The 27837-nt window shown below is 44.1% G+C and overlaps 2 protein-coding genes across 3 annotated transcripts; both read right to left on the bottom strand.

Annotated features, from left to right (window-relative positions):
* Positions 1–2631: 2631 nt before the first annotated feature.
* On the bottom strand, positions 2632–14091 carry LOC119179908 (sodium-dependent glucose transporter 1A). 2 transcript variants are annotated; one of them, XM_037431027.2, is made up of 4 exons: positions 13665–14091; positions 11669–11795; positions 9027–9185; positions 2632–7898 (listed from the first exon to the last, which is right to left on the bottom strand). In XM_037431027.2, exons 1-4 carry the CDS (start codon positions 13734–13736, stop codon positions 6859–6861), a joined length of 1398 nt encoding a protein of 465 aa, XP_037286924.2. In that variant the 5' UTR covers positions 13737–14091; the 3' UTR covers positions 2632–6858. The 2 variants fall into 2 exon arrangements, with proteins under 2 accessions (XP_037286924.2, XP_075725297.1); XM_075869182.1 differs by having other exon boundaries at positions 13658–14089.
* A 3041-nt stretch (positions 14092–17132) lies between these two features.
* LOC142767464 (sodium-dependent glucose transporter 1A-like) lies at positions 17133–26588 on the bottom strand. Its single transcript, XM_075869181.1, has 4 exons — positions 26425–26588; positions 24132–24258; positions 23333–23491; positions 17133–19133 (listed from the first exon to the last, which is right to left on the bottom strand). The coding sequence occupies exons 1-4, from the start codon at positions 26494–26496 to the stop codon at positions 18082–18084; spliced, it is 1410 nt and encodes a 469-aa protein (XP_075725296.1). The 5' UTR covers positions 26497–26588; the 3' UTR covers positions 17133–18081.
* Between the last annotated feature and the right edge of the window lie 1249 nt (positions 26589–27837).

The raw sequence follows: 27837 nt of genomic DNA, 5'->3' as shown, positions 1-27837 counted from the left end.
CGGCGGGCACGATTCAAGGGCGCGCGCAGCAGTGGCCGTATTCGAAAGTACCGACCTCGAAGAGGTGAGGAGAGCACAATCCGTGCCGTGTCGGCGTCTTGTAACGACGTGAAGAACGCCTTCCTCCGAATCTTTTTTTCTTCATTATTAGCTTATTTTTTCAACACTGTGTTACTGCAAAAGTTATCTTGGGAGCTCGCGGAAATCCCATCGCGTGGCTCCGCCGATTTCCTTCCTCTCAGCGGTAATGTTACTCTTTTTGTTTCGTATTTTTTTCTGCTTCTTTATACCCCCCCCCCCTCCCGTCCACTGAAAAATATGAGCAACAAATGGGTTAGAAATCAAACGTGAAAGGAGTCATCGTGGGGCATAATAAGCGCGAGAACGGTGACGCATTTTCCTGAGCCACTGTGATGCGCGCTCACGAGGACAAGAAAATGCAGCTGAATACGACCGAACGGTGCCCGGTATGACGAAATATGAATATGTCCAGCTTGCAGGCTGCAGCCACATTACATAAGCAATCAGCCGGGCGACGCCGATAATTTACCTATGTGCAGGCACCGTCAGGTACATCATAGAAAGCGGAAAAGGAGGCAGCATTTATTGTCTTCTTTTCTTTGACGTGGAAGCGCCACGAAATGAAGGGAACACATAAAGTACACGCGCAAAAAAAAAGAGGTGAAAGTAAACACTACTTGACCTGCGTATTTAATGGTGCCGAGAAATACGCTGGCCATTTGGAAAAGGTAACCTTACGTCGATTCAGGTGGCTAGATCTAACCAAAAGGAAATCAATGACTTTTGTCACCTTTCGTGTTTTCTTCTATTCTAATTGTTTTGCTGTGGAGGGATTGAGGTCTATATTGCCTCGGCTACTCCAAATCAATAAGTTCTGCAGCTAAAATAAAAGAATAATAATGAATGGTACGCAAAAATGAACAATCGGAAAAAACAACAACATAATAGCACATTGAAACCAATTCAAATATCATGCCAATACACAGTTTGCTTGCAACAGTTCACACTGTCATAAACTGTTCACACGCACACCTCCCTTTCCTACTGTCAGTGTATACACTAACACATTACATAGATATCAATCCCTGGCGGTCTATCACAGGTCCTTATCCAGTCCGGTCTCCACTAAGAAGTCTGCCAGGAAGATGTTTGCCTTTTTCTGAAGATGCATCTCAGGCCATGGTCCAAGTAGTTTCTTTATTGAGAAGGGCCGTCTGTCTAAGATTGCTAATTTATTTTTTAATTCTTCTCTTTCATTCGCGTATTTAACGCACTCCAAAAGAATATGGCGAACATTTTCTTCTGCATTACCACAAAGGCATTCCGGTGAGTTGGATCAATGTATTTTGTGCAGGAAGCTCTTTGTGTATGCTACTTCCAAGATCTGTCGCAATGAAAAAAAAAAATTCTGCGTGGATCAACCTCATAAAGTACTGATTCATTTGAATTAGGGCTATCGAACCACTTCTGCATCGAATAATGGTTGGCTAGGGAGAATGTATAACAGTGTAATGCAACGCACATCAAAGCACGAGTGAGGTGAGCTGAAGAAGAGGAGGAAGCATTTTATTTCACATTATAAGCAGAGATAACAAACACTTGTCGGACCTGTAGCCAAAGCTAGTTGGGCTAGTTGTAGCTCCGAAAGGAAATCGAAGGTCAGGGTGAGCAGGAATGAGATGAAGCATAGTAAAGCGATGGAGTGACAAGGCAAGAAATGAGCGGGGTGAGGGGGAAAATGAGGATGCGAACGAGAAAGGGAAGTGAGGCTGAGGGTGAGGAACAATTGAGGAAGTAAGGCACAGTGAAACGAGTTTTGTCACTTGGGCTTTCCCTGAACTCGTAGGTCCATTGGTGTTGGTGACAATAAAACCACACCTTGCCTCTTCTTTCGCTCTCTCTCTCTCTCGCTTTCTTTTTTTTTTTTTTGAAGTTGCCTTACCAAGAACAAGCCCCCGTGGCAAGGGTTACAAAACTAGGAGAAATAGGGGAGGGGGGGGGGGGGCTCCCCTAGGTGCGGAGCCCCGCCGCGGTGGTCTAGTGGCTAAGGTACTCGGCTACTGACCCGCAGGTCGCGGGTTTGAATCCCGGCTGCGGCGGCTGCATTTCCGATGGAGGCGGAAATGTTGTAGGCCCGTGTGCTCAGGTTTGGGTGCACGTTAAAGAACCCCAGGTGGTCGAAATTTCCGGAGCCCCCCACTACGGCGTCTCTCATAATCATATGGTGGTTTTGGGACGTTAAACCCTACATATCAATCAATCAATCCTCTAAGTGCGGAGCTCACAACTGAAGCTGCAGCTTCGGGCAGTGGGCTGAACCAGAGGGGCTGCCGGATGAACACTAACACAAGATGAAGTAGGCACAGGGTGTTAGGCATAAATTTTTTATTGAAAATAAGTCTTGGTTCTTACTCCGAACGGCCCAAGTCTCTAAATGACAGTTGCTTGCTGACTTGGTGAGAGAGGTCGTTCGGTTTTCATGCACATCCGATAGCTTGGAGCGTGTTGCCACTGTTGTGCACCTTCACTGCACTTCTTGCATGCTTACAGCAGTCTATTTATTGGATGCTTGAAAATACTAGCACACCACCACAGTCTCACCGTCAACAGTTCATTTCATTTCATTTATTCTACCCTCAGTGCGCATAAAGGTGTTACAGAGGGGTGTGGGTTATACAAAAACAAAAAATGCAAAAAATACAACATATGAATACAACATATTATTGAAAAAGCACGTTCAAACAAACTAAGCTATGACAGGCTGACGACGTAATCGGTTCGTGCAGCTTTGAGTGGTGAAGCGACCTCGATGCATTCGATGGAGGGGTGGCTCTACTCAGCGCTCGTTTTTGGCAACTTTCTGAAAAAAACCATATAGCGCGGCAAAAAGGAATGAAAATTGTATGCTGATGATCAAGACGCGATGATACGTATGAAGGTACTGAAATGAGTTCGTGTTTAGCTGAATACTTATTATATATGATCTTTTGAAAAGGACATAAGCAAGAAATTTTCATTTGAAATTTTTTGTTAGTCCAAGGTCTGATTTAATTAGTTAAACGCTAGCTGTGGGGAAATATTTTGAGCTAATGAAACGCGCTGAACGATTTTGAACTGAGTCAATGACAGTTGTGCATGTCGTTTGACCGGGGTCCCAAACAGAACAAGCGTACTCAAGCTTGGATCTAATTAATGTTTTGCAGAGTAGTAGTTTTATATGACAAGAAATTTTGAAAAAAGTTCTGCGTATGTACCCTAGAAACCCGTTAGCGTGGTTAGGGATGTTTCAATTGTGCGTATGCCCAAAAAGTTGTTGGTAGACTGAATTCGGAGATATTTATATGATTTTACGTACTCGAGGTTAATGTTATTCATTACCTAACCTAAAGATGTGGAAGAGTCAGTGGGACGTGAGAAATGCTATAATTCGCATTTAGTGAGATATAAGAATATTAGCCATTCTAAGCACCTTGTTGATATGTTATCTAAGACTGATTGATGAATAAAGTTATCATGCTGGTTAGTTATTTCGCGGTATAAGACAGTCATCAGCAAATAGTTCAATAGAGCTCTAACAACAGTAGGTAAGTCGTTAGTATTAATTAGAAATAACAGCGGGGCCAAGACGGAGCTGTGAGGGACGCCCGACTTTACGTCACAACGCGGGGATGCAGCATCATTCACAGTTATAAATCGAGTACGCCGCCAGTTAGAAAACATTCTATTCAGTTCAAGATGTTAGGGCCAATGTTAAGAATACTAAGTTTGAGGAGAAGTAAGCGACAAGACATCCTGTCAAAAGCTTTAGCAAAATCTGAAAAAAATACAGTTAATACCATGGCCTTTGTCTGGGATGCTTTTGTATGTATGGGACTGCACATATAAGTTGCGTAAGCCAACGAATGCGCTACTGTGATTCCGGCCCCAGGACTGACCTCACCGTCTGTGATGTCAGGTGCGAAACTACTGGCGCATAGACGGCTACGTTCCTTATTGAGGGGTGAAGCTCCTTAGGGTCGAGCCATGTCCCCTGCCCGTCGGCGTGACACACTAATTCTGGAAGCGCCCATGAGGGCGGGGTGGTGCCTGCGCACGCTCGTCTAGCATTTTTGGAAATCAAGGGAGCGTACGATAGGGTGGTTCAAGAGGAATTGTGGGGAATATTGGACACACTAGGCGTGGAAGGTGTAGTCACTAATCTTTTAAAGGATACCTAGAAAGGTAACAAGGTAGTTATAAAGGGGGAAAAACAGGTATCTAAACCTGCAGAGGTAAAACGGGGGCTTAGGCAGGGGTGTCCTCTGTTACCCTCATTACTCATGATGTACCAACAAGGATTAGAGGCCAAATTAGAGGAAAGTGGAGTGGGCTTCAACCTCTCTTTCGTCAAACAAGAAAAACTCATTGAAGAGGCACTACCTGCATTGATGTACGCAGATGATATAGTGCTAATGGCCGACAACAAGGAAGATTTGCAGAGATTGGTAGACATCTGCGGTAATGAGAGAGATACGTTAGACTTCAGATTCAGTAAGGAAAAATCATCAGTCATGATTTTTATTGACAATGAAGGTAGTGAGCTTAGAATACAGAAGGTCACGCTAGAGATATCAGATAAATACAAATATCTGGGCGCATGGATAAGCAATGGGGCCGTGTACCTAATGGAACACGAAATATACGTGACGACTAAAGGCAACAGGAATGCAGCAGTCATGAAAATTAGGGCACTGTGGAATTACAATAGGTATGATGTTGTGAGAGGAATATGGAAAGGGGTCATGGCTCCTGGTCTGTTGTTCGCGATTTTGGTCTTGTGCATGAGATCAGAAGTTCAAGCAAGATTAGAAATTAAGCAACGTGGAATAGGTAGGCTTGCCTTAGGAGCTAACGGGAATACACCAAATCAGGGAGTACAAGGTGATATGAGATGGACATCATTTGGGGGCAGGGAAGCTAGCACCAATATAAAATTTGAGAAGCGATTGAGAGAAATGGGGAAGGAGCGTTGGGCTAGGAAGGTATTCAGCTACTTGTACATGAGGAATGTCGATACAAAATGGAGGAAGCGAGCCAGAAAATTGACTGGTAAATACTTAGAAAACAGCAGGGGGCAAACCAAAAAGAATTATCGGTTAAGAAGAAGGTGAAGGAAGCTGAGGCCGATATGTGGAGAATTAGCATGATTAAAAAGTCCGCACTAGAGATCTATCAAACTTTTAAGCAGGAAATTGCCAAGGAAAAGATCTATGATAGTACTCGGGGTAGTTCTCTACTGTTTGAGGCCAGGATGGGAGTATTGCGAACCAAAACATATCGGGCCAAATACGAAGGGGTAGACACGGTATGCAGGGCGTTCGGAGAGGAAGAAGAAACTGCCGAACACTTAATAGTGTTCTGTAAAGGGCTTCACTCTATAGTTCAGGATGATGGCGCACAGTTTTTCAAAGCACTGGGGTTTAGGGACAGGTAGGGCAAAATTGACTTTAAGCGGGTAGAATTAACTAGAAGGAGGTTATCTGATTGATGGCTAAAGTCAAGGCACGAGTGAAAATTAAACCGATCACTGCCAAGTACGAACCCTCATCCTCACTATTTAAAGGAAAAAAAATAAATATAGTTTTTGGTTCATTAAGTATTACGGCTTGGTGACGTTAGCCACCGCCCGATCTAAAGGATACAGCCATATCCATCCATCCATCGCTCTTGGCACGCGCTGTGGTTTGAAAAGAGACCGCTAGGGGAGCGGCTCTCTCTCGTTCGGCAGCGGCGGTCATGGAGTGCGCAGCGTGGCTGCGTGGCAACGCAGTCCAGAGTTTCGGGCTCGCAGAGCAGTTGCAGCATGACAGCGCAGACAAGCGTAGCCAGACTGGCGGGCTCACGAAGCTGCAGCGAAACGGCAGAGCCGGCAAACCAACTCGGAGCGGAGGCCTCGCGAAGCTGAAGCGGCACGGAAACGTCGGCAAGCTTATCAAGAGGCGGCGACGGCTCGCGCAGCTGCAGTGAAACGGCAGCGCCCGATGCGTATGGTGGAACTCATGGTTAATGATCCCCCGCAGCTTCGCCCGCTCGTCATCATTCACTTTATGGATATGTTGTGATTTTTCACCCTTCTCTCCAACTTCCCTTCCCTTTTACCCTTTCTCAAGTGCAGGGTGGCCTGCCGGGCTCAACCCTGGTTAACCCAGCTCCCTGTCCTTCGTTTATCATCTCGCGCTCTCTCTCTCTCTTCAATGCGCTCACTGTACACGCATCAGCGAACAGCGCTCATCACTGTTATCATCAGAATTATCGTATCTTGTGCCTTTACGAAGTACTGAGCAAGACATGTTTTCAATCTAAAGGGAAGACATCTGGTTCAACCACTTCGATTTTCCGATGACTGCATTGCTTTAGTGGCAACGTTGAGCGTGCAAAGAACAAGAAAATAGGCGCAGACGCAAGGTTGATGCACTGGTCGTGAACGCGTCACGCCGCCTCAACGTTGCTTTATATAATATGTAGGCAATGTTTCTGAATCTCCGTAGGCCATCTACATTATTCACCTCAACAAGCGCATTTTACACAGCCAAAAGCAACTTAGGCTATGAGGGGTCTTGCAGCACTTTTTTTCTCGCAATATTTCCTGTTTTTGTCGCGTTAGCAACAATTCTGTTTGTACAATGTTAACGTACAGCCTCATAAGCGCTGAAATCTCGACTCTCTATACAGTGCTATGACAACCTTCTAACAGATCTTGCAACGCTTCGGTGGTAATTTGGTGTGAACAGTATTGTGAACAAAATGTCCAAAGAAGGCAGCAGCTCAATTACATAAGCGTAGGTAAAGTTTGAAATACTATTGAAGTCTCTCACTGGGCTCGCTGTCACAATCGTTCACAAGTAGTTGTTTGTCATCGCCATGGTCTCGCGCGCTTCTTATGTAGAGATACATGGACGTGAAAATTAGAGCACACAACATGGACGTCGAAAGACACATGTAGAGGAACACATTGGGGTCGCTGTCCAAAAACTGGCCCACAACAACCGGCGCCGTCATTGACCCGATGCCGTCGGTGACAGCGACAAAACCCATCATCTTGTTGCTTAGGTTGATGTTCTCGGACGTCCACGATATTATGGCGGCATAGACCGGCCCCTGCCCCACGCCCAGGAGAGCCGTGCAGATCCACAGCACCGTGGAGCTGCTGGATCCCAGCACCGCGAGCGTCACGACTGTCGGTATAAGAATGGCTTGCACTGAGACTAATACCCAGAAGATAGGAAGCTTGATTGTAATCAGGCTGGCGGTGAGGCGGCTGGCGGCAAAGGACAAGTAGTAAGTGGATTCGAGGCGGGCAGCCAACGCCTTGGAAAAGTGGAGCCGACTCTTGACTGCGTACGTGTCCACCATCTGTGATGTGGTACCCTCGAAAGCGACTTCCATGCCTATGTAGAGGCACATCATTGCCAGAACGATTCGAGTAAAGCGGACAGTACTACGTGGTCCCTCGGCTCCGGCAGAGATCTCGCCTTCGGGCGCTGCGGGTTTGAAGTCCACACGGTCCACGATGTAAAATACGATCATAGAAATGGTCAGAATGACATAAAACGCGCCCACGGTGCCGTATGCCCAGTATACGTGTGATTCGCTCGTGGCATTTCGAGCAGTGGAGTTGTCGGCAAGAGGCATTAGGTTGACTGGCCTATGAAAGATGTTCTCGGTGAAGTGTATTTGGTCGGGGTTGTTCGGGGCTGTAGCGTTGGCGCTGTTGTTGGACAGGAACGGTCGCGCGATGAACGGACCCAGGAGGCCACCGATGCCGAAGGCCAAGTGGAATACTTGCAGCGCCGGGCTGCTGTTCTCCGTCCACATCCTGATGATCCAGATGTTTGCGCCTGCACGGAAATACCAGACCAGTTTCGTCTCCGGGCATGCACCTTCTGTGCCGCGCGTATAATTATTTGTACATCATCAACGGGAACACGGCCATCCTTATCCGGCTATATCACCCTCTTTCACAAGAATCGGAGCAATTTGGACACTTGAAATTGCGGCCGTTGGTGTAACCAACGGATTTCTGGGGTATTATCACACGCCGAAAACATATATAATTATTTGACATTCCGTTGTGGAAGGCTCCTGAAATTTTGTCCGTCTGGTGTTTTCAACACCCACCGACATTGCGTAGATCGGCAAAAAAAGTGCATCTGCACTCATACTTTAACCCAGGTTCATTAGGATTCGATATTACCTAAATTTTCCTACAGCGCACTCACGCGTACTCAGTCACACAGAATTTACTGTGCCAGGCTTACTGATCGTTGTTGCTGCCCGTGGCAACTGAAGTATTGCATTCGTGAACGCTTACATGAAGGAGAAATTTCTGGCACAAACGGAAATAATTAGGAGGAGCGTTGTGCATTGCAATACGAAAGGAAGAAAAAGAAAAAGAAACACGGAGAAAATGAAAAGAAAGAACAGAAAAAAGTAAAGATTAAAGAATGAACGAAAAGAAGAAATGAACAAAAAAAGTAGAAAGGAAAAAACACAAAACAAAGTAAAGAACGAAAGCAAAAGAAATCAGGAAGGGAAAAGGAAAGAAAAAAGGAATGAAAGGAAGAACAAAACAAATGAAGACACGAAAGTAAGAATTCACAAAACAAAGTAAACGGTGAATGACGGCGACGCAAACGTCGCCACCGAGGTTGACGCCAGCGGCAGTATCCAGCTGAGAGTGTCCATATAATTGCTATCACAATTAAAGAAAGAACGAAAGAAAGGAAAAAAGAAGCAACGAAGTAAAGAAAGGAAGGATGAAGGAAAGAACGACAAAGAAGTACGTCAGACAAGCCGACGCAACGCTTCGCTGGCGCCCTTTTTCCCGATAAGGTGGTACCCTTAGTGTTTCGTCACAGAATTTTTACGCAATACATGCAAGCGTCCCATTCCCCGTCTACCTAAAGTCCCTGTACTCCGTAAGGTATAGGGGCTTTACGTCTCTTTACCACACCGCGAAAACTCACCGGTTAGAAAAGCAGCCACGCTGACTCCGCACAGAAACATGGTGACGTGCGCCAGGGGCAGGATGCCGCTGAGCGGTATCATGGTCACCGTCACGCTGGTTAGTGACAGTGCGAAGATTGACACCAACTGCGTGTTGTACGTGTCGTGTAGCTTACCTCCTGCAGATGTTGAAATAAATTAAGCATGTTGGAAATCTGGCAAGGTTGCGTGTAGCATGTAAAGCGAATATAATGGGGCTCTCGATGGAACTTGGACAATGAGGGCGCGTAATACTTTTCAAAACGTTAGTGCTCCCGAGTACTCTGCGCGCGAGAACGATAGCTGCTCGGGACGTCAGACAGTATTTGATGTATTGAGCTGAAGAATTGGCGAGAACGACGCCTTTCATTCACGCGGTGCTTAACGTTGAAGTCTCAAGAAGCTTTTCGAATGTTGATTAATTCTAACACACAGCGCGGAAGTAACAGGGATGAAAAGAAGGTATGATTATCATTTAGAAAACTTCTTTCTCGCCCTGCTTTTTTAAAGCACTAGCTGATCTGTGTTATGTTGAATCGCCGAAACTTTGTCGTGCTTACTATTTTTAACTATTGAAGATATACTGACACAATTTAGAGGCGTCGCTAAAAGGACATTTATCGTTTCATTAATACGCAGTTATAACGGACTTCATACACGGGAGCCAGAAAACACGTATAAAATATTTTACTTTGATTTTAAAGTTTTCTTCACCCGGCGTCGGCAAGCCAGCAATACCACTATGAGCATCATCAGGACGTGTCAACAGAGTTGTCTGGGTTTACAAACTATGCGTGCCGAGTACAGCCCACATCGCAGAAATTTTTGTAATCACAGTCACTAGACGGCAAACTGCTCACATGCACGACACATGATTGACAGCTGATGGCAGAGATGCCGCTAGTATGTCGCACGTTGATGTCTCCACGTGATGTCGGGCTGTGTTTACACGTCACTGATAAACCACTCTCTGATAATATAACCGAAAGTACCAAACAGTGAAGCTGAAAAAAAAAGTGGCGTTAGGTGCGGAACAGGAACAAGAGAAAAGGGCGACAACACAGGCGCACTGTCATAACAGGCATAGTTTCCTAAAATTAACCAGACGAGAATCTGGCGCTGCAATCGTTCAACCACCATGGGAGTGATGGTTAGTACACGGGTCTACCTATAGTCTTCCTGCCTGCGGGCTTCGCGAACGCACTTGTGACTTTGTTTATTGTTGTATTTTGCTTTTGTTTTGAATAAAACAACGGACCGTTGTGAACTTCGTGAGCCGATTTGAATTGGTGAGCCTAAATGGTTGAGGCGGTGAAGTGCGACTGCTTAGCATTTGCCGATTGTCGTTTCGCGCATATCATCCCATAAAAAATATATATAGGAGGTTGTGTTTCGTGACACAGCAGCTCCAAGCCACGCGAAGCCAAGTGGAGCCGAAAGTACGAAATCTTGACAAATTTGTGTACTATATCCATCACTCTCGTGCTGGCTAAAGTGCCGTGCGTTGCAGGTGCCATAGACACTAGCGCCAGGGTTCCCTTTGTTGTATTTATTGGAATATTTGGGATCATATATCCGCCCTGGGATGAACTGGTGAGCGAAGCTCCTTAGAAGTTGGACCGAAACGACCATGCGCGTGATCTCAGTGCTGGCTTTTATGAAGGCGGTAGGGTGGGCAGCGGGTAGGGAGGGCGTCTGCTTCTCTCGGTTACTACAGCTCGGTGGCGGTAAAGACTGAACGAGTGACTAGGAGCGCGCAGCGCAATGAGTGTCCCGTTCCTGCGCTGTTTTCACGCAGTGTCACGTACTACCCGGCCTTTCAAACCACCCTTATGAAATTAAAAATAACGGAACTTCGAATGTACTGGCTGAACTGTTCTCCTGCGTGCGGCCTTGCTGTAACGCTGTTCGTATATCAATAGAGGACGCCATCGTGCCGCAAAGCTGGGACATGCTGGACGACGTCGAGCTGAAGAGACAGCTGCGAAGTGTCGCTAGCCTTGGTGTGCCACTCGGTGAACGCAATACAGGGTATATCGCCGCCAATCCGTGTTTAGCCTTTCTGTGGTCGAGAAATTTCAGTGCAGCAGAATATGGATGAGCGCCACTTCACCAGACAAGCGGTCTCGTCGAAAGTTTGAGAACACGGAGTTGGGGCGCCCCTGTCGCGTTTGCGCAGTACATATATAGATTCCTACTCAAACCTAGCGATTCTTACCAAAACTTTGCAAAAGCTTTCGGACAACTCGAGAATCGGCCTGCTTCACTGTCTTTTAGCCAGCTTGCGTGATTTTAAGCAAGTGGAGTGGTATTAAAAATACACGCACTGCATTCTCATGTGCCAGAATACTCTGTATACGGTTCTCGGCAACAGTGTACATTCAAGAGCAACAACATGAAAATTCTCAAAATCATGTGAGTACTCCATTGGCACGGCTATTAACCGATATTTTGCTTGCGCGTAGTTTCTGATAACAGTACCGCAGGGCTTTATTCCTTAAAAAATTGGATTGCGAATGCCGCTTATACTAAGACATGTCAACATGCGTATACTTCAACAAAGTCACAAGCAAGCGCAAGATTTAAACAAATTCGTGAACCATTGTCGAAAGCACAAGCATACCAAGGAGGGAGCCGATGAGACCGCCGACGCCCAGACTGGTGAGGAGGTACGATAGGCTGGCGATGCTTGTCGAATAGATCTCAGCCAGGTCCAGCAAAGCGACGCCTGTGATGCCGCTGGCGAGGCCCTTCGTGAGAAACGATAAAGAATTCGTCCGCAACATCAGACTCTGTGGTTCACCAGTGGTAGCTAGGACAGTCTGTTCGTAATTGGCGGAATGTAAACAAAAACACGAAAGTGCATATAAAGCCACCCATGTCATTTTATATTTACTAAGTTGCTATAAAAATATGACAGGCACGAAATGATCATTCGTCTTCAAAACTCCCCTCAGCCACTCTCCCTTCATATGGTCGTTTTGAGACGTTGACCTCCATGTAAATCAGCCACTCCTCGTGTTTGGGGAGTGAACACACACAGCGGTAAACAGAAGCTGATGGGAACTGGCAGCTCAGCCAAACCTTGCAGTCATGCGCGGTTTGCGACCGGAGCGCCAAGTTGCGACGCTCCCAGGCGTCCTCTCTTCATACAATGACCCGTACACTCTGTGCGCAGATCTCTGATGCAGCTGCTTTTTCGTCATGCAGAAGAAGGCTGCTTTGGACCGGCGGCTGACATAACTTCATATTTACTAAGTACTTGCAGCCCCAAGAAACTAGGCCAGCGAAGACACAAAAGACAGACTTGCGCTGACTTCCTAATTACCTTTATTCAAAAAGCACAAACCGTCATACCACTTTTAAAAGGCGTGCAAAAACAAAAAAAAAGAAAGAGAGCTAATAGAGACCGTTACATTAAAAAATCAGGCTTAAACTGCCTATAAGGGCTCCAAGTTTGTACATAAATGACAAATAAATAGAGTCATGACCATCTGTGATTGCGTCTTCAAGTATAGGGATAACCTGACCGCATGAAAACTGTATGAAAACTGGCTTCACAGCTTTTGATGAACATCAGTTGGAAGTCGTCGCAAGTCTGTCCTGTTTGTGTATTCTTTGTTCTCGTTTCTTAGCGCTACAAGTACTCTGTATAAATCAAACCATCGACCGACTAACCTATCAACTTATTGTTCTGACACTGACGTTACGTAGAATGTGGCGTAAGGATCAGATACGTCTTTTTCCTCGAAGGATGCTGCCATAATCCCGACGCTGCACTCTCTGGTGCGCTAATATTACACAGTGGCAACACTATAGCGTGTATCTGAAATCACAGTGGAAGGGAGCGATTGAGTTTCATAACGCGACTCAAGATCATAACGCACACGTTGAAGTAGTTTCTTCGCCCCTTGTAATTCCCACTTGTGCAACTTTGAGCATAATGAACGAGAGAATAATGAAATCGCTAACGTGTGACCAATAACTTTACCTCCGCCTGTTATTGGCGGAGATGAAATAAATTTCGCGCCACTCCGTTCGGGAGGTAATAGGCTCTGATACAGAAATAAATTCATGAATATTTGAGAGTTGCTCAAAACTAATTTAAGTATGTAGAATTACAATTTTAAATTACATTTTGATGTATATAAATAAGAAAGCTCGTATTTTATTCGTTATCCTCTTGAACGCTGCTTCAGGACATACTTTAACATTGCCGAACCTTTCTGCATAACATATGTTATGTTTTCTTACGGTTATCCTAAAACTTATGAAAAACCATATTTTACTGTGTTTACAAATACATCAAATTTTCGTAGCAACAAACACGATGAGCAAGCGCCTTAAACATTTCACGCTATGGTCAAACTTATCGAAGGTTTTTTGTTATCAATTCTTTAAAAGACAGAATACTATAAAAAAATTGACCTGTACATAGCGGCCGCGGTAAGCGCCCCAGTATTATTGAAACAGAAAATTGGACTACTTCGTTAAGCTTCTTCTAAGAAAAAAGCTTAGCTCGAACAACACAAGAGCGAAACCAGACAAGTGGGACTAGCGTCGTAGCGACCGATGCTATGCGAAACTTTTTTTTCCCGCTAGAGGAACACACCTCCTACCATTCCTAGGTTTCCGAGGCTCAAGTTGCACGTCCGTCCCAGATTCAGCCACAGCTTCTTGCGGGGAGACATGTTGAAGCCGTCTTGACTGGTGCGGCTGACGCTGTCGACGAGGAGCCAACTGTCCCAGCGCAGAACTCATGCCTTTCGAGTAAGCCAACCCGTCCTCCGTTATTGAGCCAGGTTACTGTATATCACGCCTCTCTCGGGAGAATGGGAAGATAAGAACATTATTGTCTCGGTTGTCGTGTCAGGAGATGCGAGAATGCTGAGTGAGCAAGTCGTATAGCAGCTCTTTTGGCTATGTGCGAAATTCAACGCGCTCGACGGTCACATCATCGAATGCTGCGTAAACATCTTATCTTTGTCAGCAGAGATGAGCTTCCGATATGAATAATAGGAGAGATAACAAAGCACCCGAACGCACCGGCGTACGCTAGCCCGATTACGATTCCTCCTATTACGAACGTGAAATAAAACGCGAAGCGTTGTGTCTTTAACCCATGCTCGGTTCTGCTTTTGCTTGCATGCAGATGTACGAGAAAAGAATCAGGAAAAACAAAGAAGGAAAATTGATTACAATTATGGAGCCCATGTTTTCGACAACTGTTTAAACGTGGCGGCCGCAACAGGTATTTCACCAGTAACAGTTACGTATTACCCCCGTATTCTAGAACGTCTCTCGACTCAACGCTTCACCTTCACTTGAGAAAGCCCATGGGAGCGCAATCTGTAGGCACGGCAAGTCACTGCATACCAGCAATAATATGCTGCCATCCTTCAGTAGTGCAGCCTCATTCTCAGTCGAGTCGAGTAGCGTTTGTGAATACGGGGGTTGGAGTATGGTGGTAGAACCATATTTATTTATTTATTTATTTATTTATTTATTTATTTATCTATTTATTTATTTATTTACAACATACTGCTGGCCCGACTGGGGCCCGAGCAGGAGGGGCAAATGTGTATTCGAAAAGGCAATACATAGACACATTTACATACAGTGCATTGAAAACAAAAGAAAGCCAGTGCCTAATTAGTACAGCAAAGCTCAAAAGTAATAACACTTGGAGTATCTCAAATAGTGTAAGGAAAAGCAAAGAATAAAAAAGCAATATTCATGAAAAAAGAAACATAACTAAAACAGCCTAACATCAATCCTGAAGACTTTCAATTATTATTTCAAACCTTATTGAAGTTATAGACTTTCAAAATTTATTTTAAACACAGTAAATGACGCGTGTAGACCACTGAAGCCTACAGACTAATCTGTTGCCATGCGGTTCATACCACCACACTTGTAAAACAACAGTTGCCGAGTCATTATTGCGCGTGCTGTTAAAGTGCGCGTGATTCGGGTTCGTTATCAGCCCTCCCCTCCTCCCCCCCTCTCCCGTTCACACAAAGAAAAGAGCAGGCACGCAGGTCAGCGAAGGTAGCAAAAACGTTATCCTCATCAGTGCGAGCAACGTTTCCCACGTACAGTTAAAATGAACTAAGTGCGGTATCTCCTTGTTACTTAAGTGGTGCTAAGCGTCACAAAGCCTTCACAATGAATAGCCGCAGTTCGCGTCGTTTTTGGCACTTGCTAGGACATATTGGAATTGTCTGCTACATCGTGTGCCATCCTCGTTTGTCGGCTCGACCTAGCTGCGCTATCTTCTGACACTATTTGCTACATTTCATCGGGACGTATGTCATAAAAAGAGATATACTCTAGGCAAGTGCGTCACTCTAGTATCCGACCAAATAGATGAATAAAATTAGAAACAAAATACGAAACCATGAAAGTTTGCCTCAGTGGAACAGAGGTCGCGGTGCTAGGTTGCAGACCGGGGGTCGCGAATTAGATATCCGCCTCGGCGGCCCCATTTCGATGGAAGCGCGCGGAATGGTAGGGGCCCATGTACTGAATGACGTCAGCGCACGCTGAAGAACACCAGGTGGTCGAAATTTCCTGTGCCCCTCACAGTGGCCTGCCTCAGAATCGCACTGTGCCTTTGGGACGTAGAACCTCAGATGTGATTATTATTATTAAGGCAACAAGGCAGCTGGATCTATCCGTGCTTCTCGTAATTTCAATGTAGAGTTCGTAAACAAAAGCGTGAATTGAAATAAAAGTTTTGTGTTACAATAGAAGTACTAAAAGATTAAAAAAAAAGAGATGGTTGATGAGGCTGGGCTGTGGCGTCTGTTTTACGATGCCTGTACTGTCTGTAAGGGACACAAAAAGCGACTGGATACTCAACTTCGCCGGAAAAATCTGCTGAGCGTTAGAGCTAACCCTCGACACATTACCCCGGGCAAATAACACCATGTTATCGGTTGCACGTAGAAATGTATAGCTCTCGCGTATGAATTAATTGAAGAACACCACCTATGGCAGCTGACGTACTAAGCCAATGACGAGAGAGCAAATTTACAAGTTTAGCAATACTATCAGCAAGAGTCAAGAAGCTTTCGTGGCATCATCCAGACTACTTCGGCTTTCTCCAAACGAGGATGCACCATTTCTTCACGCGTGCCTGCACCTGTTCTGCTGAAGACAGATTATTAAAATCTACAGCGCTAATAATAAATTCTGCCTCAGAAAATTTTAAATGTGTCTAAAGAATTTTTCAGCATTCGGACACACTGAAACATGCACCAGCGGTGCCAGTTAGATTGAGAATTCAACGTGAATGAATATGAGTACGCAGTTGAGTAAGAATCGGAAAGTGATTTATTAAAATGCTTTTGATGGTTTCGTATGCATCGAGGGCATTATTGTTGCAAGTGATTGGGTAGAAAAAAATACAGATTTCCGGTGCTGCCGCTATCGACAATGCTGCATGGCAACTGTTCGTTATCATCTACTGGACGTGCAGATAATACTTGAACTCTGTAAACACCAATTACTGGTTCAAAATGCAATGAGAGCCCCTTAATTTGATATTTTCACCTGCACGAGCACTTGTCTGCGTGGCTCTTTTCAAACGCGAAATCATGTTCATTCACTGCATTTTTTCTCTCACTCTCTTGTTCTAAATACCTCTACCTTGACCCCCAACAAATGATCGGGAAACATTATAACCTTATCACCCTTAATCAGGTCTTGCTTTGAATGCTAGATATAGCCAGGAAACCAGGAATGTTTTGTGTAGTTTTCTGGATATATCCAGCATTCAGCTATGACCTGATTAGATGGCATTTATGCATTTTCCTTTTCACTTCTTCCTCTCCTTTTGTTACAAGGGTAGCTATAGATTAAGGTTACTCCAAACAATGGTCTACACTTGACACGCAGTTAACGATAGATCCAGAAGTCTCATTTTCCTATAGAATATAGATGTTAACTATTCTTAAGAGACTTCAAGAAAGGAGTCTGAGAGGCTGCTTAATATTTCGTAGTATTCCAGCCGTGCACGTTTTAAAAACAAAGACAGGAGAATGGAACGTGCTGGTCGATCTGTAACAGCCGAAATAAACAAATTCTGTCTGTCAATTGAAGCGATGTTTTATTCGTATTCGACAGGAATGAGTGGCAGAGTAACCTGCAGCACGAATATATATAAGAAAATTAGTCAGTAACATGCTCGTTCCTCGGGTTATAATGTCGCTATAGCGTTTCGGGAAAAGCAAGTTCGTCAGATATTCATAACAATATCAATTCCGCTCATTACGAAAGGCAGGTTGACACTTTGCCGTATTTTACAAGGCACTATGGTATAACTTCGCGGTTAAAGTGGATCGGTTGAGCAGAGGGAACTTCAAGGACGAATAAAAAATGGAATTTGTGTACCCCACGTGAAGGCATTCTCGAAGGTGTCGTTCAGAGTGAGGTGGCATTGCCCGCTGATCTGCTGAATGAAAAAAAAAATTAAGGCAACTTCGCACTATACAGGTGCCGAGTCTGACGGCCGTGCGGACCTGGGCAGGATTATTTGTTTCTTTTCAGTATTATTTTCTTTTCCTGCTCTCTTTCTGTGTTTTTTCTTCTTCTGTTTTATTATTGTTTTCTTTCCTTACGCATTATATCAATTTCTTGTTCCTGTTTCTGTATCTAGTTGTTTCTCTTTCTAGTTCTTTTTTTCTCTTTCTATTTTTCTCGTTCTTTCTCTTTCTCGCGATCGGTTCCTCATTTTTTTTATTTTCATACATGTTTTTGCTGGTGTTACGCCAATTGGCAACAGCATGCAGAGAGCCTGGGTCCCTAAACTGACCCTCAATCATTATCACCAAGGCACTCGGAGAACAGGAAGAAGACGACTTCTTGGCACGAATGCGCGCTCGAACGGCTATGCTATTCGTCGTTTGTTGTAGCGACTGCAGCGGCAGGTACGACCACAGTATACGACAACATACGGCAGCTCGGCGCCCTAAAGCACTCCGCACTTAAAAAAGGGCTCTGTTGGCACACAATGCGCTTCAGCCAACAACGTCAGGAAGAGACCTCGCGGTGTTGTTCGTCAGTTTCACTGACCAGCACCTCTTTGTCAATGCTTGTTTGCGGCCTTCTTCGTAGGTAGGCATACATTGAAACGAAAACTGCCGTGCGCAGTAGGGCAGCCCCAAGGATCACGTAAAGGAACACGTTCGGGTTCTTATCCAGAAATTGGCCGACGATCACAGGTGCCGTCATCGAGCCGATCGCTGTTGCCACGATCGACAGGGACATCATCCTATTGCTCATGCTGATGTAACCGGCCGTCCAGGATACCAGGCCAGCAGATATCGGACCCTGGCCGATGCCCGTGAGCGCCGCGCCGGCCCAGAGCACCGCAGCACTCGTAGAACCGAACCCGGCGAGCACGGCAGCAGTAGGGAGCAGAATGACGTGCGCGAGCACCAAGATCCAGAACACGGGCACTTTGACGGTCACCAGGGCGGCAGACAGGCGACTCGCCGCCATGCACAGGAAGAACGCCGACTCGACGCCCGCAGCGGTGGACTTCGAGAAGTGTAGGTCACTCTTGACAGCGAACGAAACCACCATCTGAGAGGTTGTATTTCCGAACGCAGAGTTGACGATCGAGTAAACACACATGAACGCTAGGACGATTCGGGTGTACCAGACAGAAACTCGGGGTCCGTCGTCGGCCAAAAGCGTATCGTTCGTGGCGCACACCATGTCTGCCTTGAAGTCGCTTTTATCCACGAAGTACAGAAGTACCATTGAGATGGTTACGACTAAGTAAAGCCCACCGGCCACACCGAAGGCACAGTAGACGTGGCTTGTGCCCATGTCCTCAAACGCTGAAGCATAATGCAGCGTTTCCATTAACTCGACGTGATAGAGACTCGTCTCCATCAGACCCCGGTATGCGTTATCGGTGACATTTGGTGCGGTAGTGTTCCCGCCCTTGCCTGCGGACAGGAATGGGCGGGCGACGAAAGGACCTAAGATGCCACCGATGCCGTAAGCCAAGTGGAAAATCTGCAGTGGTGGGCTGGTGTTCGCTGGCCACATCCTGATGAGCCAAACGGACGCACCTGCGCGCAAATAGCAAGAAGTGTGGCATACTACAGGTGATTCGGCCTTTTTTCACAATGAATCGATCATGCGTCATCACTTATACAGGTCTGTATTTAATGCGAATCGTACTTCGCGGACCAAAGGCTATTACAGCGTGTTGTATCTGCAGCCGCCTATACGGCGTGATGCCATCGTGGTCGTTTTATAAGCTGTGTAATTTATCGAGTATATAATGTATTGCGCATCGCAATGATGTGCGTGTACGCCCAAAAGGAGTATTTAAGGGACGTGCGTTTGACTGTTGACAAGAATGCTCCGTTATTGAATGACACTTCTAATCTAGGACGATAACTGTCCAGCTGGCAATAAATAAACAATGATGGAATGGTTAATGGGAGTGTTTTTTTTTTTTGCAGACGAAGCGGTAATACAAGTTTTTCATAAATTTCGCCTTGCACATGCTTTTGCTGTTGAGTGTACGTATGACAAAGATGTCTGACAGGTCAAGAAATTAGTCATTTGGCCTTCGTGTCATATACATGATACCATCTATGACATATGTGAACTGATGTCATCGAAGACGTTTTCTACGGCTGAGCTGTAAGTGACACACCTCTCATTGTTTTAGCACTGACCATTCGGGTACAAAAACGCCGAGCGTCCCTTGGGAAATGAAAAAAAAGAAACTTTATCTTAGTCCTGCAGTAAGTGCTCAGCGCGTATAAGTTGCTTATTTTGAAGCATTAACGAAGCATTGTAGCCACTCTGGAGTGGCTCAAGTGACTAATGCATTAAAGCAAAAAAAAAAAAAAACGCCGATGAACGTCTTTTAGGTGTTACTGAAATAAACGTCTAGGACTCCTTTCTAGCTGGCACAAGTGTTTATTTAATGAAGCATTTTGAAGCATTATAGGGGAACCCTTGGCGTCCTGTATAGAGTGGCAAAAGAGGCTAATTTATTATGGTGAAAAGCCTCAGTCGGTACTCGTGCCACACGTGTTTCCTCGCCTAAGTCTAGTTAAGGCGAAGCGTTAGTGCTGTCGTGCGTGACAAGTATAGATCGACCACGTAATATGAGACTGGCCGAGTATCAGCGTCGTATTATTAACGGCAACGAGAGCACAGACGGCAGTGTGTCCGCCAGTGTCCCTGGCGGCCCATCTTCATTGAGAGAGTGAAATGGTCATGATTTTTTTTTGAAAGAGGCATAAGAATGCGCATGGCAATCATGCATCGCAGAAAACGAATAAAGTGTCTTGAAATCAAACACAAGGCAATGAGAGCAAGGAATATTAAGGCCTTGTTTTTTTTTTCTCACGCATCGTTAACGAAAACCATCAAATAATGTAGCCAAGGAAGCTAAATGGAACCAACCTCTCCTTACATACATTTATTTAAAAAGCTATATGGAACGTGAATTGTGCTGTCTTACGGGTATTGTTGTAAATTTTTATATATCTTAATAAAGTGAAGTGTACGAAAAGGCAATTTGGCTCCGGCAAGGACCTCGTCGACAACCTTCGGATTACATACACGATGCTCTACCAGTTGACCCACTGCGGTTGTCGTCCTCTCGTCCACTTCGTGGCGTATTTATCCCCACGCAAAACTGCAAGTAATAGCGCCGCTCGTATAGCTATAACAACCAGTGGATGACACGCTTTCTTTGCCAGATGACGTAACGCAGAACGTCATCCTTTAACGGGTCACGGGCTACGTGATAACGGATTACGTGCTATGTATTACTCTGCAAAGTGAGACGCGACGCTCCAGCAAATATTGATGAATGGATGAATGCAAAAATTTATTGACAGTCCTGAAGTGCACGACTCAACACGCAGTGGGGTGCTCGCATGTTTTGACACTCGGGGCCACGGACAAATATTAAGCTACTGATGTACAGTGCTTTAGAAGATTCACGTCTAAAAACTGTGTTGCGCACAATGGCTGCCGTATGCATTAATTATCTTCTAAACTTACAAAGGCATCCAGTATGTGCGATCTCTAACAATCCACTGTACGAAAACACATAACCATATTTCAAAACCTACAAAAAATTTGGCAGCTTCGTCCTAGTGGTGCGAAGCCTGACGGAAGAGTGCAGCTGTGTGGTGTTCCTTGTTGATCTTAGTTTTTTTTTCTTTGATTGAACCCTTATTTTCTTTACTTTGTTGTATCTCCATTTATCATCTATTTTTTTTCTTTTTCTTTGCCATTTTAACTCATATTTTCATTTTACTGTCATTCTCTTTTTTTATTCGTATCTTTTCATTTCAATCTTTCTTCCTCTTTGAGTCTTGTTGTAGTTATTTTAAAAGTTTTGTGTCGACTTCTTTCTTTATCATTCTCCATTTTTTTTTCTCTCTGGTTCTGTCTCTTTCTTTCTTTCTGCTTTGGTCTCTTTTTTTTTTCTTTTTAGAGTGTCCTTCCAGCCCCTCCTTTCTCTCCATTTTTTTCTGTCTCTTTGTCTTTGTACGTCTCCATTTGCGTCTTTTTGCATTCTTTCTTTATTTCCTCTTTATATCTTGCTTTCTATCGCTTTCTTTTTCTTTATTTTTATGTTTTTTATTTCTTTCTCTCATTCTTTCCTCTTTATTTCTCCATTTTTCATCTCCTTCTTGCTCCTTTTCCTTCTGACGCGTTCGAATTCGTTTGACATTCTTACCTGCTGCACACAGCTTGCCCAATGCTTGTGGAGTATACCCACTTGAGTTTTCTGGTGACACCACTCGGACGCGCCTAACAAGACACCAATACTGTTTCTCTACCTCCCGCCCACCGCAAGAACTACGGCGAGCTACAACACACTCGCTGTAATAATGTCTCTCAAAGAGTTTTGCAGGCGCAAACTATATCTAGAAATACTATATCGGTTTATTTCTCCATGTATTCCTGTTTTAATTGTATTCAGATAAAGTATTAGAAGTGATAAAATTAATGTGAATTATCATACTTTCATCACTCTTATCGGATACATTATACCAGAGACTAAGACAATACCAGAAATGCGGGAGGTTCATACAGAAAGTACGCACAAAATATGATGACCAAAGATTAACTTTGAGAGTACCAGACATCCGAAACCAACACCTAACCACTCAGTATTTATTGGAGGATAGACCTTCATCTTGATTATCTTAAAAAACAATGATAAAGCTCTCAGTTGAAGGAGGCGATGATTTTTTATGTTCTAAAAATAGGGAATGGATTGGTGTATTGCGGTCTTTTTTGGCTTTATTTCGCATCTGTACTAGATACCAATTACAGGATCTCAAAAAAAAGGTTGCTTATTGGTTTGACTAAGTCCTTGTTCCGTACGGGCAACAGACTGGAGACGTGCGAAAAAATTACAACGCAGTACAGAGGAGAAACCGCGTGAATTTGAAAACGAGGGTAAAAAATTAAGGGAAATGAATTCGAAATAATGTTTCAGACAACTTTCTGGGGTGAAAGCAGTACAATAGAGATGATAAGAACAGCACTTTTCTCTGAAATATCGCGCCCAGGAAGATAGAAAATTTGAAACCCATCACCATTCTCTTGAGCTTAAGAGCCCTCGCATCTTCTTAACATTTTGTAGGAGCTCCCACACCTCAAAGCCCTGAGAAGTTTTCACACCTTCTTTACGATTATTTAGGACATTACTTTTAGTGCAGATCTATTCAGAAGATGACACCTCTTTACGCTACGATTTCCTACAATGATTTTTTTTCTGCTTTGACCTAAAGTGCATAAGTACGTGTTGGGCAAGACAATTTTCTCAGCATTGGTTTTATTGTTATTACTGCATTTGTTACAATCGCTAGCACACCAATAAGAACTTGGTTTTTCGTTTTCTGCACTCTACTCGAACTTATGTTTCGTACTACTCGAGCAAAATATAGTACGCACTGTAATGAGTTTTATTTTTCATAGTGCTTACTCATTTGTTTGCTGTAGGCACTGTCAGGCAATTACTGGGCATTTAATCTGTCCTCCAAGGCAATTCGGTATCAATTTTGCCTTCAATATACCTAGCCAAACTACACCAAGCTAAACCTAACACGCTGGCGTTTGCATGACAGTCACTTCGTATTTGCAAAAGCATGAAACTGATGTGATCAGTAAAATAAGGAAGACGATTCTCTCCTCGTGGATTTACCATTTGGATCATCTTCAGCCCATGTCCTAGAGAGTTTTCTGCACCGAGTGCAAATGGTCTGTTGTACCTGCTTACCTGTGATAAACGAGGCAATACTGACTCCACACAGGAAGATGGCGATATGCGCCAGCGCCAGGTACCCACTGAGTGGAGTCATGACCACGGTGGCGCAGGTCAACGCTGTGGTCAGTATGGTTATCAATTGTGTGTTGTACGTGTCGTAGAGTTTACCTCCTGAAAGCGAACAGAGCAACACAAAGGTATCCACTACAATTCACTTGGTGACAACACATAATTCTATTGCGAGCTTCTTTGATAAGAATATCGCTGTGCAAAGGGGTTTTATGCGTCCACAATACAATACATTAATACGACGAAAGAGTGCAATCTTGATGGAAGTTCGCCTGACATCCGACGTCGTGCAGTTGAGCCTACATGACTGGCTGCAACACGTGCACAAGTTGTACTCGCAATGATACCTTAGGTGCTAAAGCGTTATGACGTCGAACGTGGTTTCGATAACCAGCCAAGGTCAACGCGTTTCTATGGCGAAAGTCTCAGAGGCCACCAGCTTGGTGGGACGACAAATATGGCTTTAACCACGATACATAACTGAATAAATTTTCTCCGACAGGAAAAACACTCTTCTAGACTTCACTGTTAAAAAATACTTCCATACGTTGTTTAAGCAACACCGTAATTTACACCATTAGACTCCACTTTTGATTGCCACAGCTCTCTCTACTGGCACCGTGTTCATTTTTTGCTTGTATATATGTCTTGTGTACGAGCTAGCCGTTTTCCACGATAATCTTCTCCATTGGTTATAGGTATCACCTATATCCACTATACTAAACCGATTTTGGTAACTCACCAAGAAGCGAGCCCAGGAGGTGGCCTACGCCACGGGTTGTGAGGAGATAGGATATGCTGGCGAGGCTTGATCCATACAAATCAGCCAGATCCAGCAACGCCACTCCAGTTATAGAGAAGGCCAAACCCTTTGTGAAAACACGTGAAAGCAATGAGTTGTGATAGTCCAGTTGTATGGTCACTCCACATACCACTTTATCCTCCCCACTCCCACGGTATCCAGTTCATTATACTGCTTTCAAGATGGGTAGGTAGGTATACTAAACTTTACTTTGGTTCAAATCGAGTCCTCACGCTGATTTTTATAGGAGCAAAGCTGTGTGTCGCTTTCACGTTGGGACAGGAAAGACAAGCCTCACCGCAGCATTGTGGGCCTTCTGGACGATCAATCAAGACGTGAAAGACTCCTTAAAAAGTTATCGCTGATGCAGTTACATAAACTAATTAGCCAATATCCATAAAGTAATTAGCCAATAACCCAGGCATACGAAGCTGAAGAGAAGTGGGTGAAGTTCATTACGGATCAAAATGACATATTTAGGTAAGTTACGCGCGTGCAAAAAGGGTGGCCTATGCTAAGAAGTATTTTTAAGCTGTGGGAACCCCTAAATTCGGCAAACGAGATGCTCCACCAACGACACACGGAGGAAGGGTGCTAACAGCGCAAGTAAAAGTGAAAATGAGGACCTTTCCGCACATTTTAACGCCTCTTGTTGTGTGCCATGTATTGCGCTAATGTTGACTCTAAAACGAAAGGTAAGGAACAAGCTTCTACAATGTCAATGGAACCCATCTATATAAAAAAAAAACAAAGAGTCTGATTGTGTCACTGGCATACCTATGGCATTGCATTCTTCAGAAAGTACTTTCTTGATAACATGTTATCTTGACCATGTTGTTCTACTTGATAGCATGGATCTTTGCGCATGCGCAGAAGGTGTGTTTTTTGTACTTATCTGGAAGTGTCATTAGGTAGGTGACGGATGACTGCTTCACTTTCTCTTATGTCCCCGGTTTTACGAAATCTGCTTTGCGCCACAGACAAGCATACCTAAGTGAATTGTAGATGCCAGCTTTTGCAAAAATTTACGCCAGTTGGGTCTACGTCAAGAGATCAAATTCAACGAAAAGCGCCCGCAAATTGGTTCTATATATTACATTAAAGGGAAATGCATGTCGCAGCGTCAACATGCAATTTGCCGTCATTTACCGTTGTCACTGTCTCTTTAACAATAGAGAACCAATACAAGAAGAGGGCAACTCTCACTATTTGCGTGACCATCTTGCCGGCAAAACCTACGCGGGATTTTTAAAAAAGTAGTTTTCATATATTCTATGGTATTCGATTCAGTAATCCTGCCCAACTTGAGTAATTGGGATTGGTAGTGGTTCTTTGTTCCTAGGGTGTGGGAAGTGTTAATTATTCTAGTTTGTGCAGCACATGCTTCCGCGGTTAAATAGTGCACCGCGTAAAGTTTACCACGACGCACACACGAATTGGAGCCTTCTCGATCCCATTATCGAATAACAGGTATCAAAAATCTGAATATGTTCAGAAAAAAGCAATATCTTGTATACATCGTCGCTGCGACCACTATTTCACCTATAGTTCTGATCTTCATAGTCTTCACTATACTACTGTTTATTCTCGCATTCACGCTGATCCTTTAATGTATCTCTGAACTCTCATTCCCTGTCCACAATTTACTTTACTCGGCAACTACATCACACCCACTAAACGAGCATTCACAAGACATCCTCATGCATTGAACATGTCTCCTTTTAATAACCGAAAGAATGCGCATAAATACAGTTTGTTTCTGCCTGCAGTATTGAAATATCAAATGCTTTGCCCGGTTGTGTGAAATCCTTACCACGTGATGACTTAATTTTGCAGATGAATGAAGGATTCTTTCCGTATAAAAAATTATTTATCTATATCATCTGTAGATAGTTTGTTGTATTGTAATTTTTATTTTGTCACTACTCCTGCGAAAGCACTTTAATGCTGCAGCACGTGCAAATAAATAAATAAATAAATAAATAAATAAATAAATAAATAAATAAATAAATAAATAGCTTTGTGTGATGCCATTGTTACAGGTGGTTGTCCATAATTGAGCGGTTCGTGTCGTAATACAACTACAGCGGTTGCGAAATAAAGTCATCAACATCGTAAACTAAATGTCTGTGACAGTTATTACCAAAACAGAAACGACTGATACTCTGGCGATGTCTCTTCTTGGTAAACAAACATATAATAGTAAACGTTGTATGAAACAGGTTGCTCTTACCATTGCGAAATTACTGAAACTTAAGTTGCTCATCCTCCCCAAGTTCAGCCACAGTTTCTTGCGGGAAGACATCCTTGTGTAAATGCTTTCTTGTCCGTTTGAGAGGCAGTGTGGGCACTAAGCATCAGAACTCTCCAGAGAGAAGCAATGACGCCATGCCTCTAAACGCATCGCCTGTAGGGGGCCGCCATACACTATCTAATCTTTCTCGTGCATGTATCACCGAATAAGCACGACGGTGCACTGCTCTGCTGTGGCGGTGCGACATACGATAAGTTCGTCGATGGGTGAGTTCAGCAGGTTATATTTGTACGGCGATAAGAATGGTCTATAATAAAGAAACGTAGATTGTTTACTTTTCAAGGTGGTACATTTTTTTTAAAGTAAGGCTGGGTAAAAGTTAGCGATTCGTCATACCACGAACAGCTTACCACATCGACAAATAGTCACTGGCAAATTTGTAGTGCAGCGATTGGAAACACCCACTGCAGTCACACTGGTTTACCCAACGTGAACACAAAAAAGCTGGACTAAATAAAAATCTGTAAATAAATATCTGAAGAAATAAAGCTTACAAATATATAATCTCACTAATCAAATCAATAAATAAATGCCTATATACCTAACGAAATACATAAATACACACATAAATAACCTACGTGCTACACTTGTAGCCCACGCAAATTGAGGTGGAATTCTGTAAAGTAACACAGGCTACGCTGAAGAAATATTACTACCTTAAAATCCAGAAGAGTCGAAACCACCTCCCCCTTTATGGTGAAGGATAATTCGATGAAATATGGAAGGGGTGCCCTGGCTTGGGCATTGCGAAAATTTGATATAGAGAAGACGAAGTGTCCCCGTGGTTCTAATTAAATCCTTCATTTAGTGTGCATGCATCCACTGATTTCATAATAGAGTAACTGAAAATTTCGTGACGGAAGTGTGAGGGGCGCTTGCTCTGTCATTGGCGCATATTGCATCTTGCTCAAAAGAAGGAAGCGGGGCAACTTGCTCGGGGAAAGGGGGTGATAGCGCCTACGGTAAACATATAAATTAATATGGGAATAAAACCTCATGTATTACATAGTTGCGCTGATCATCCACCACCGTGCACACTGTAAAATGGTTCATGAATTTAGTCCTTCGAGAGCTCAAGCGCGTTTGCTAAGTTTACTATATCTTCAGCATATTCTTTGATACGTCGTTCTTTTCTTTCACCACTATCTTCTGAAGCTGAGGAGATATTTCCCCTTTTCATGTCGCTGCAAGACCAATTCCTTGGTCCTGTATTTTTATTGCGTCAAGTGTTAAATGAATGTTCTGTGAACATAAGTACCCCGTATTCTCAAACGGGCATCTTCGTTCGACGGTGTTAAGCCCGGCCATGCCCGTCGATATTGCAATCGCTAT

The sequence above is a fragment of the Rhipicephalus microplus genome, chromosome 7 (genome assembly GCF_043290135.1).
Source record: "Rhipicephalus microplus isolate Deutch F79 chromosome 7, USDA_Rmic, whole genome shotgun sequence".
In the NCBI taxonomy this organism is placed as follows: Eukaryota; Metazoa; Arthropoda; class Arachnida; order Ixodida; family Ixodidae; genus Rhipicephalus; species Rhipicephalus microplus.
This window is presented reverse-complemented; position numbering and strand designations above follow the sequence as displayed.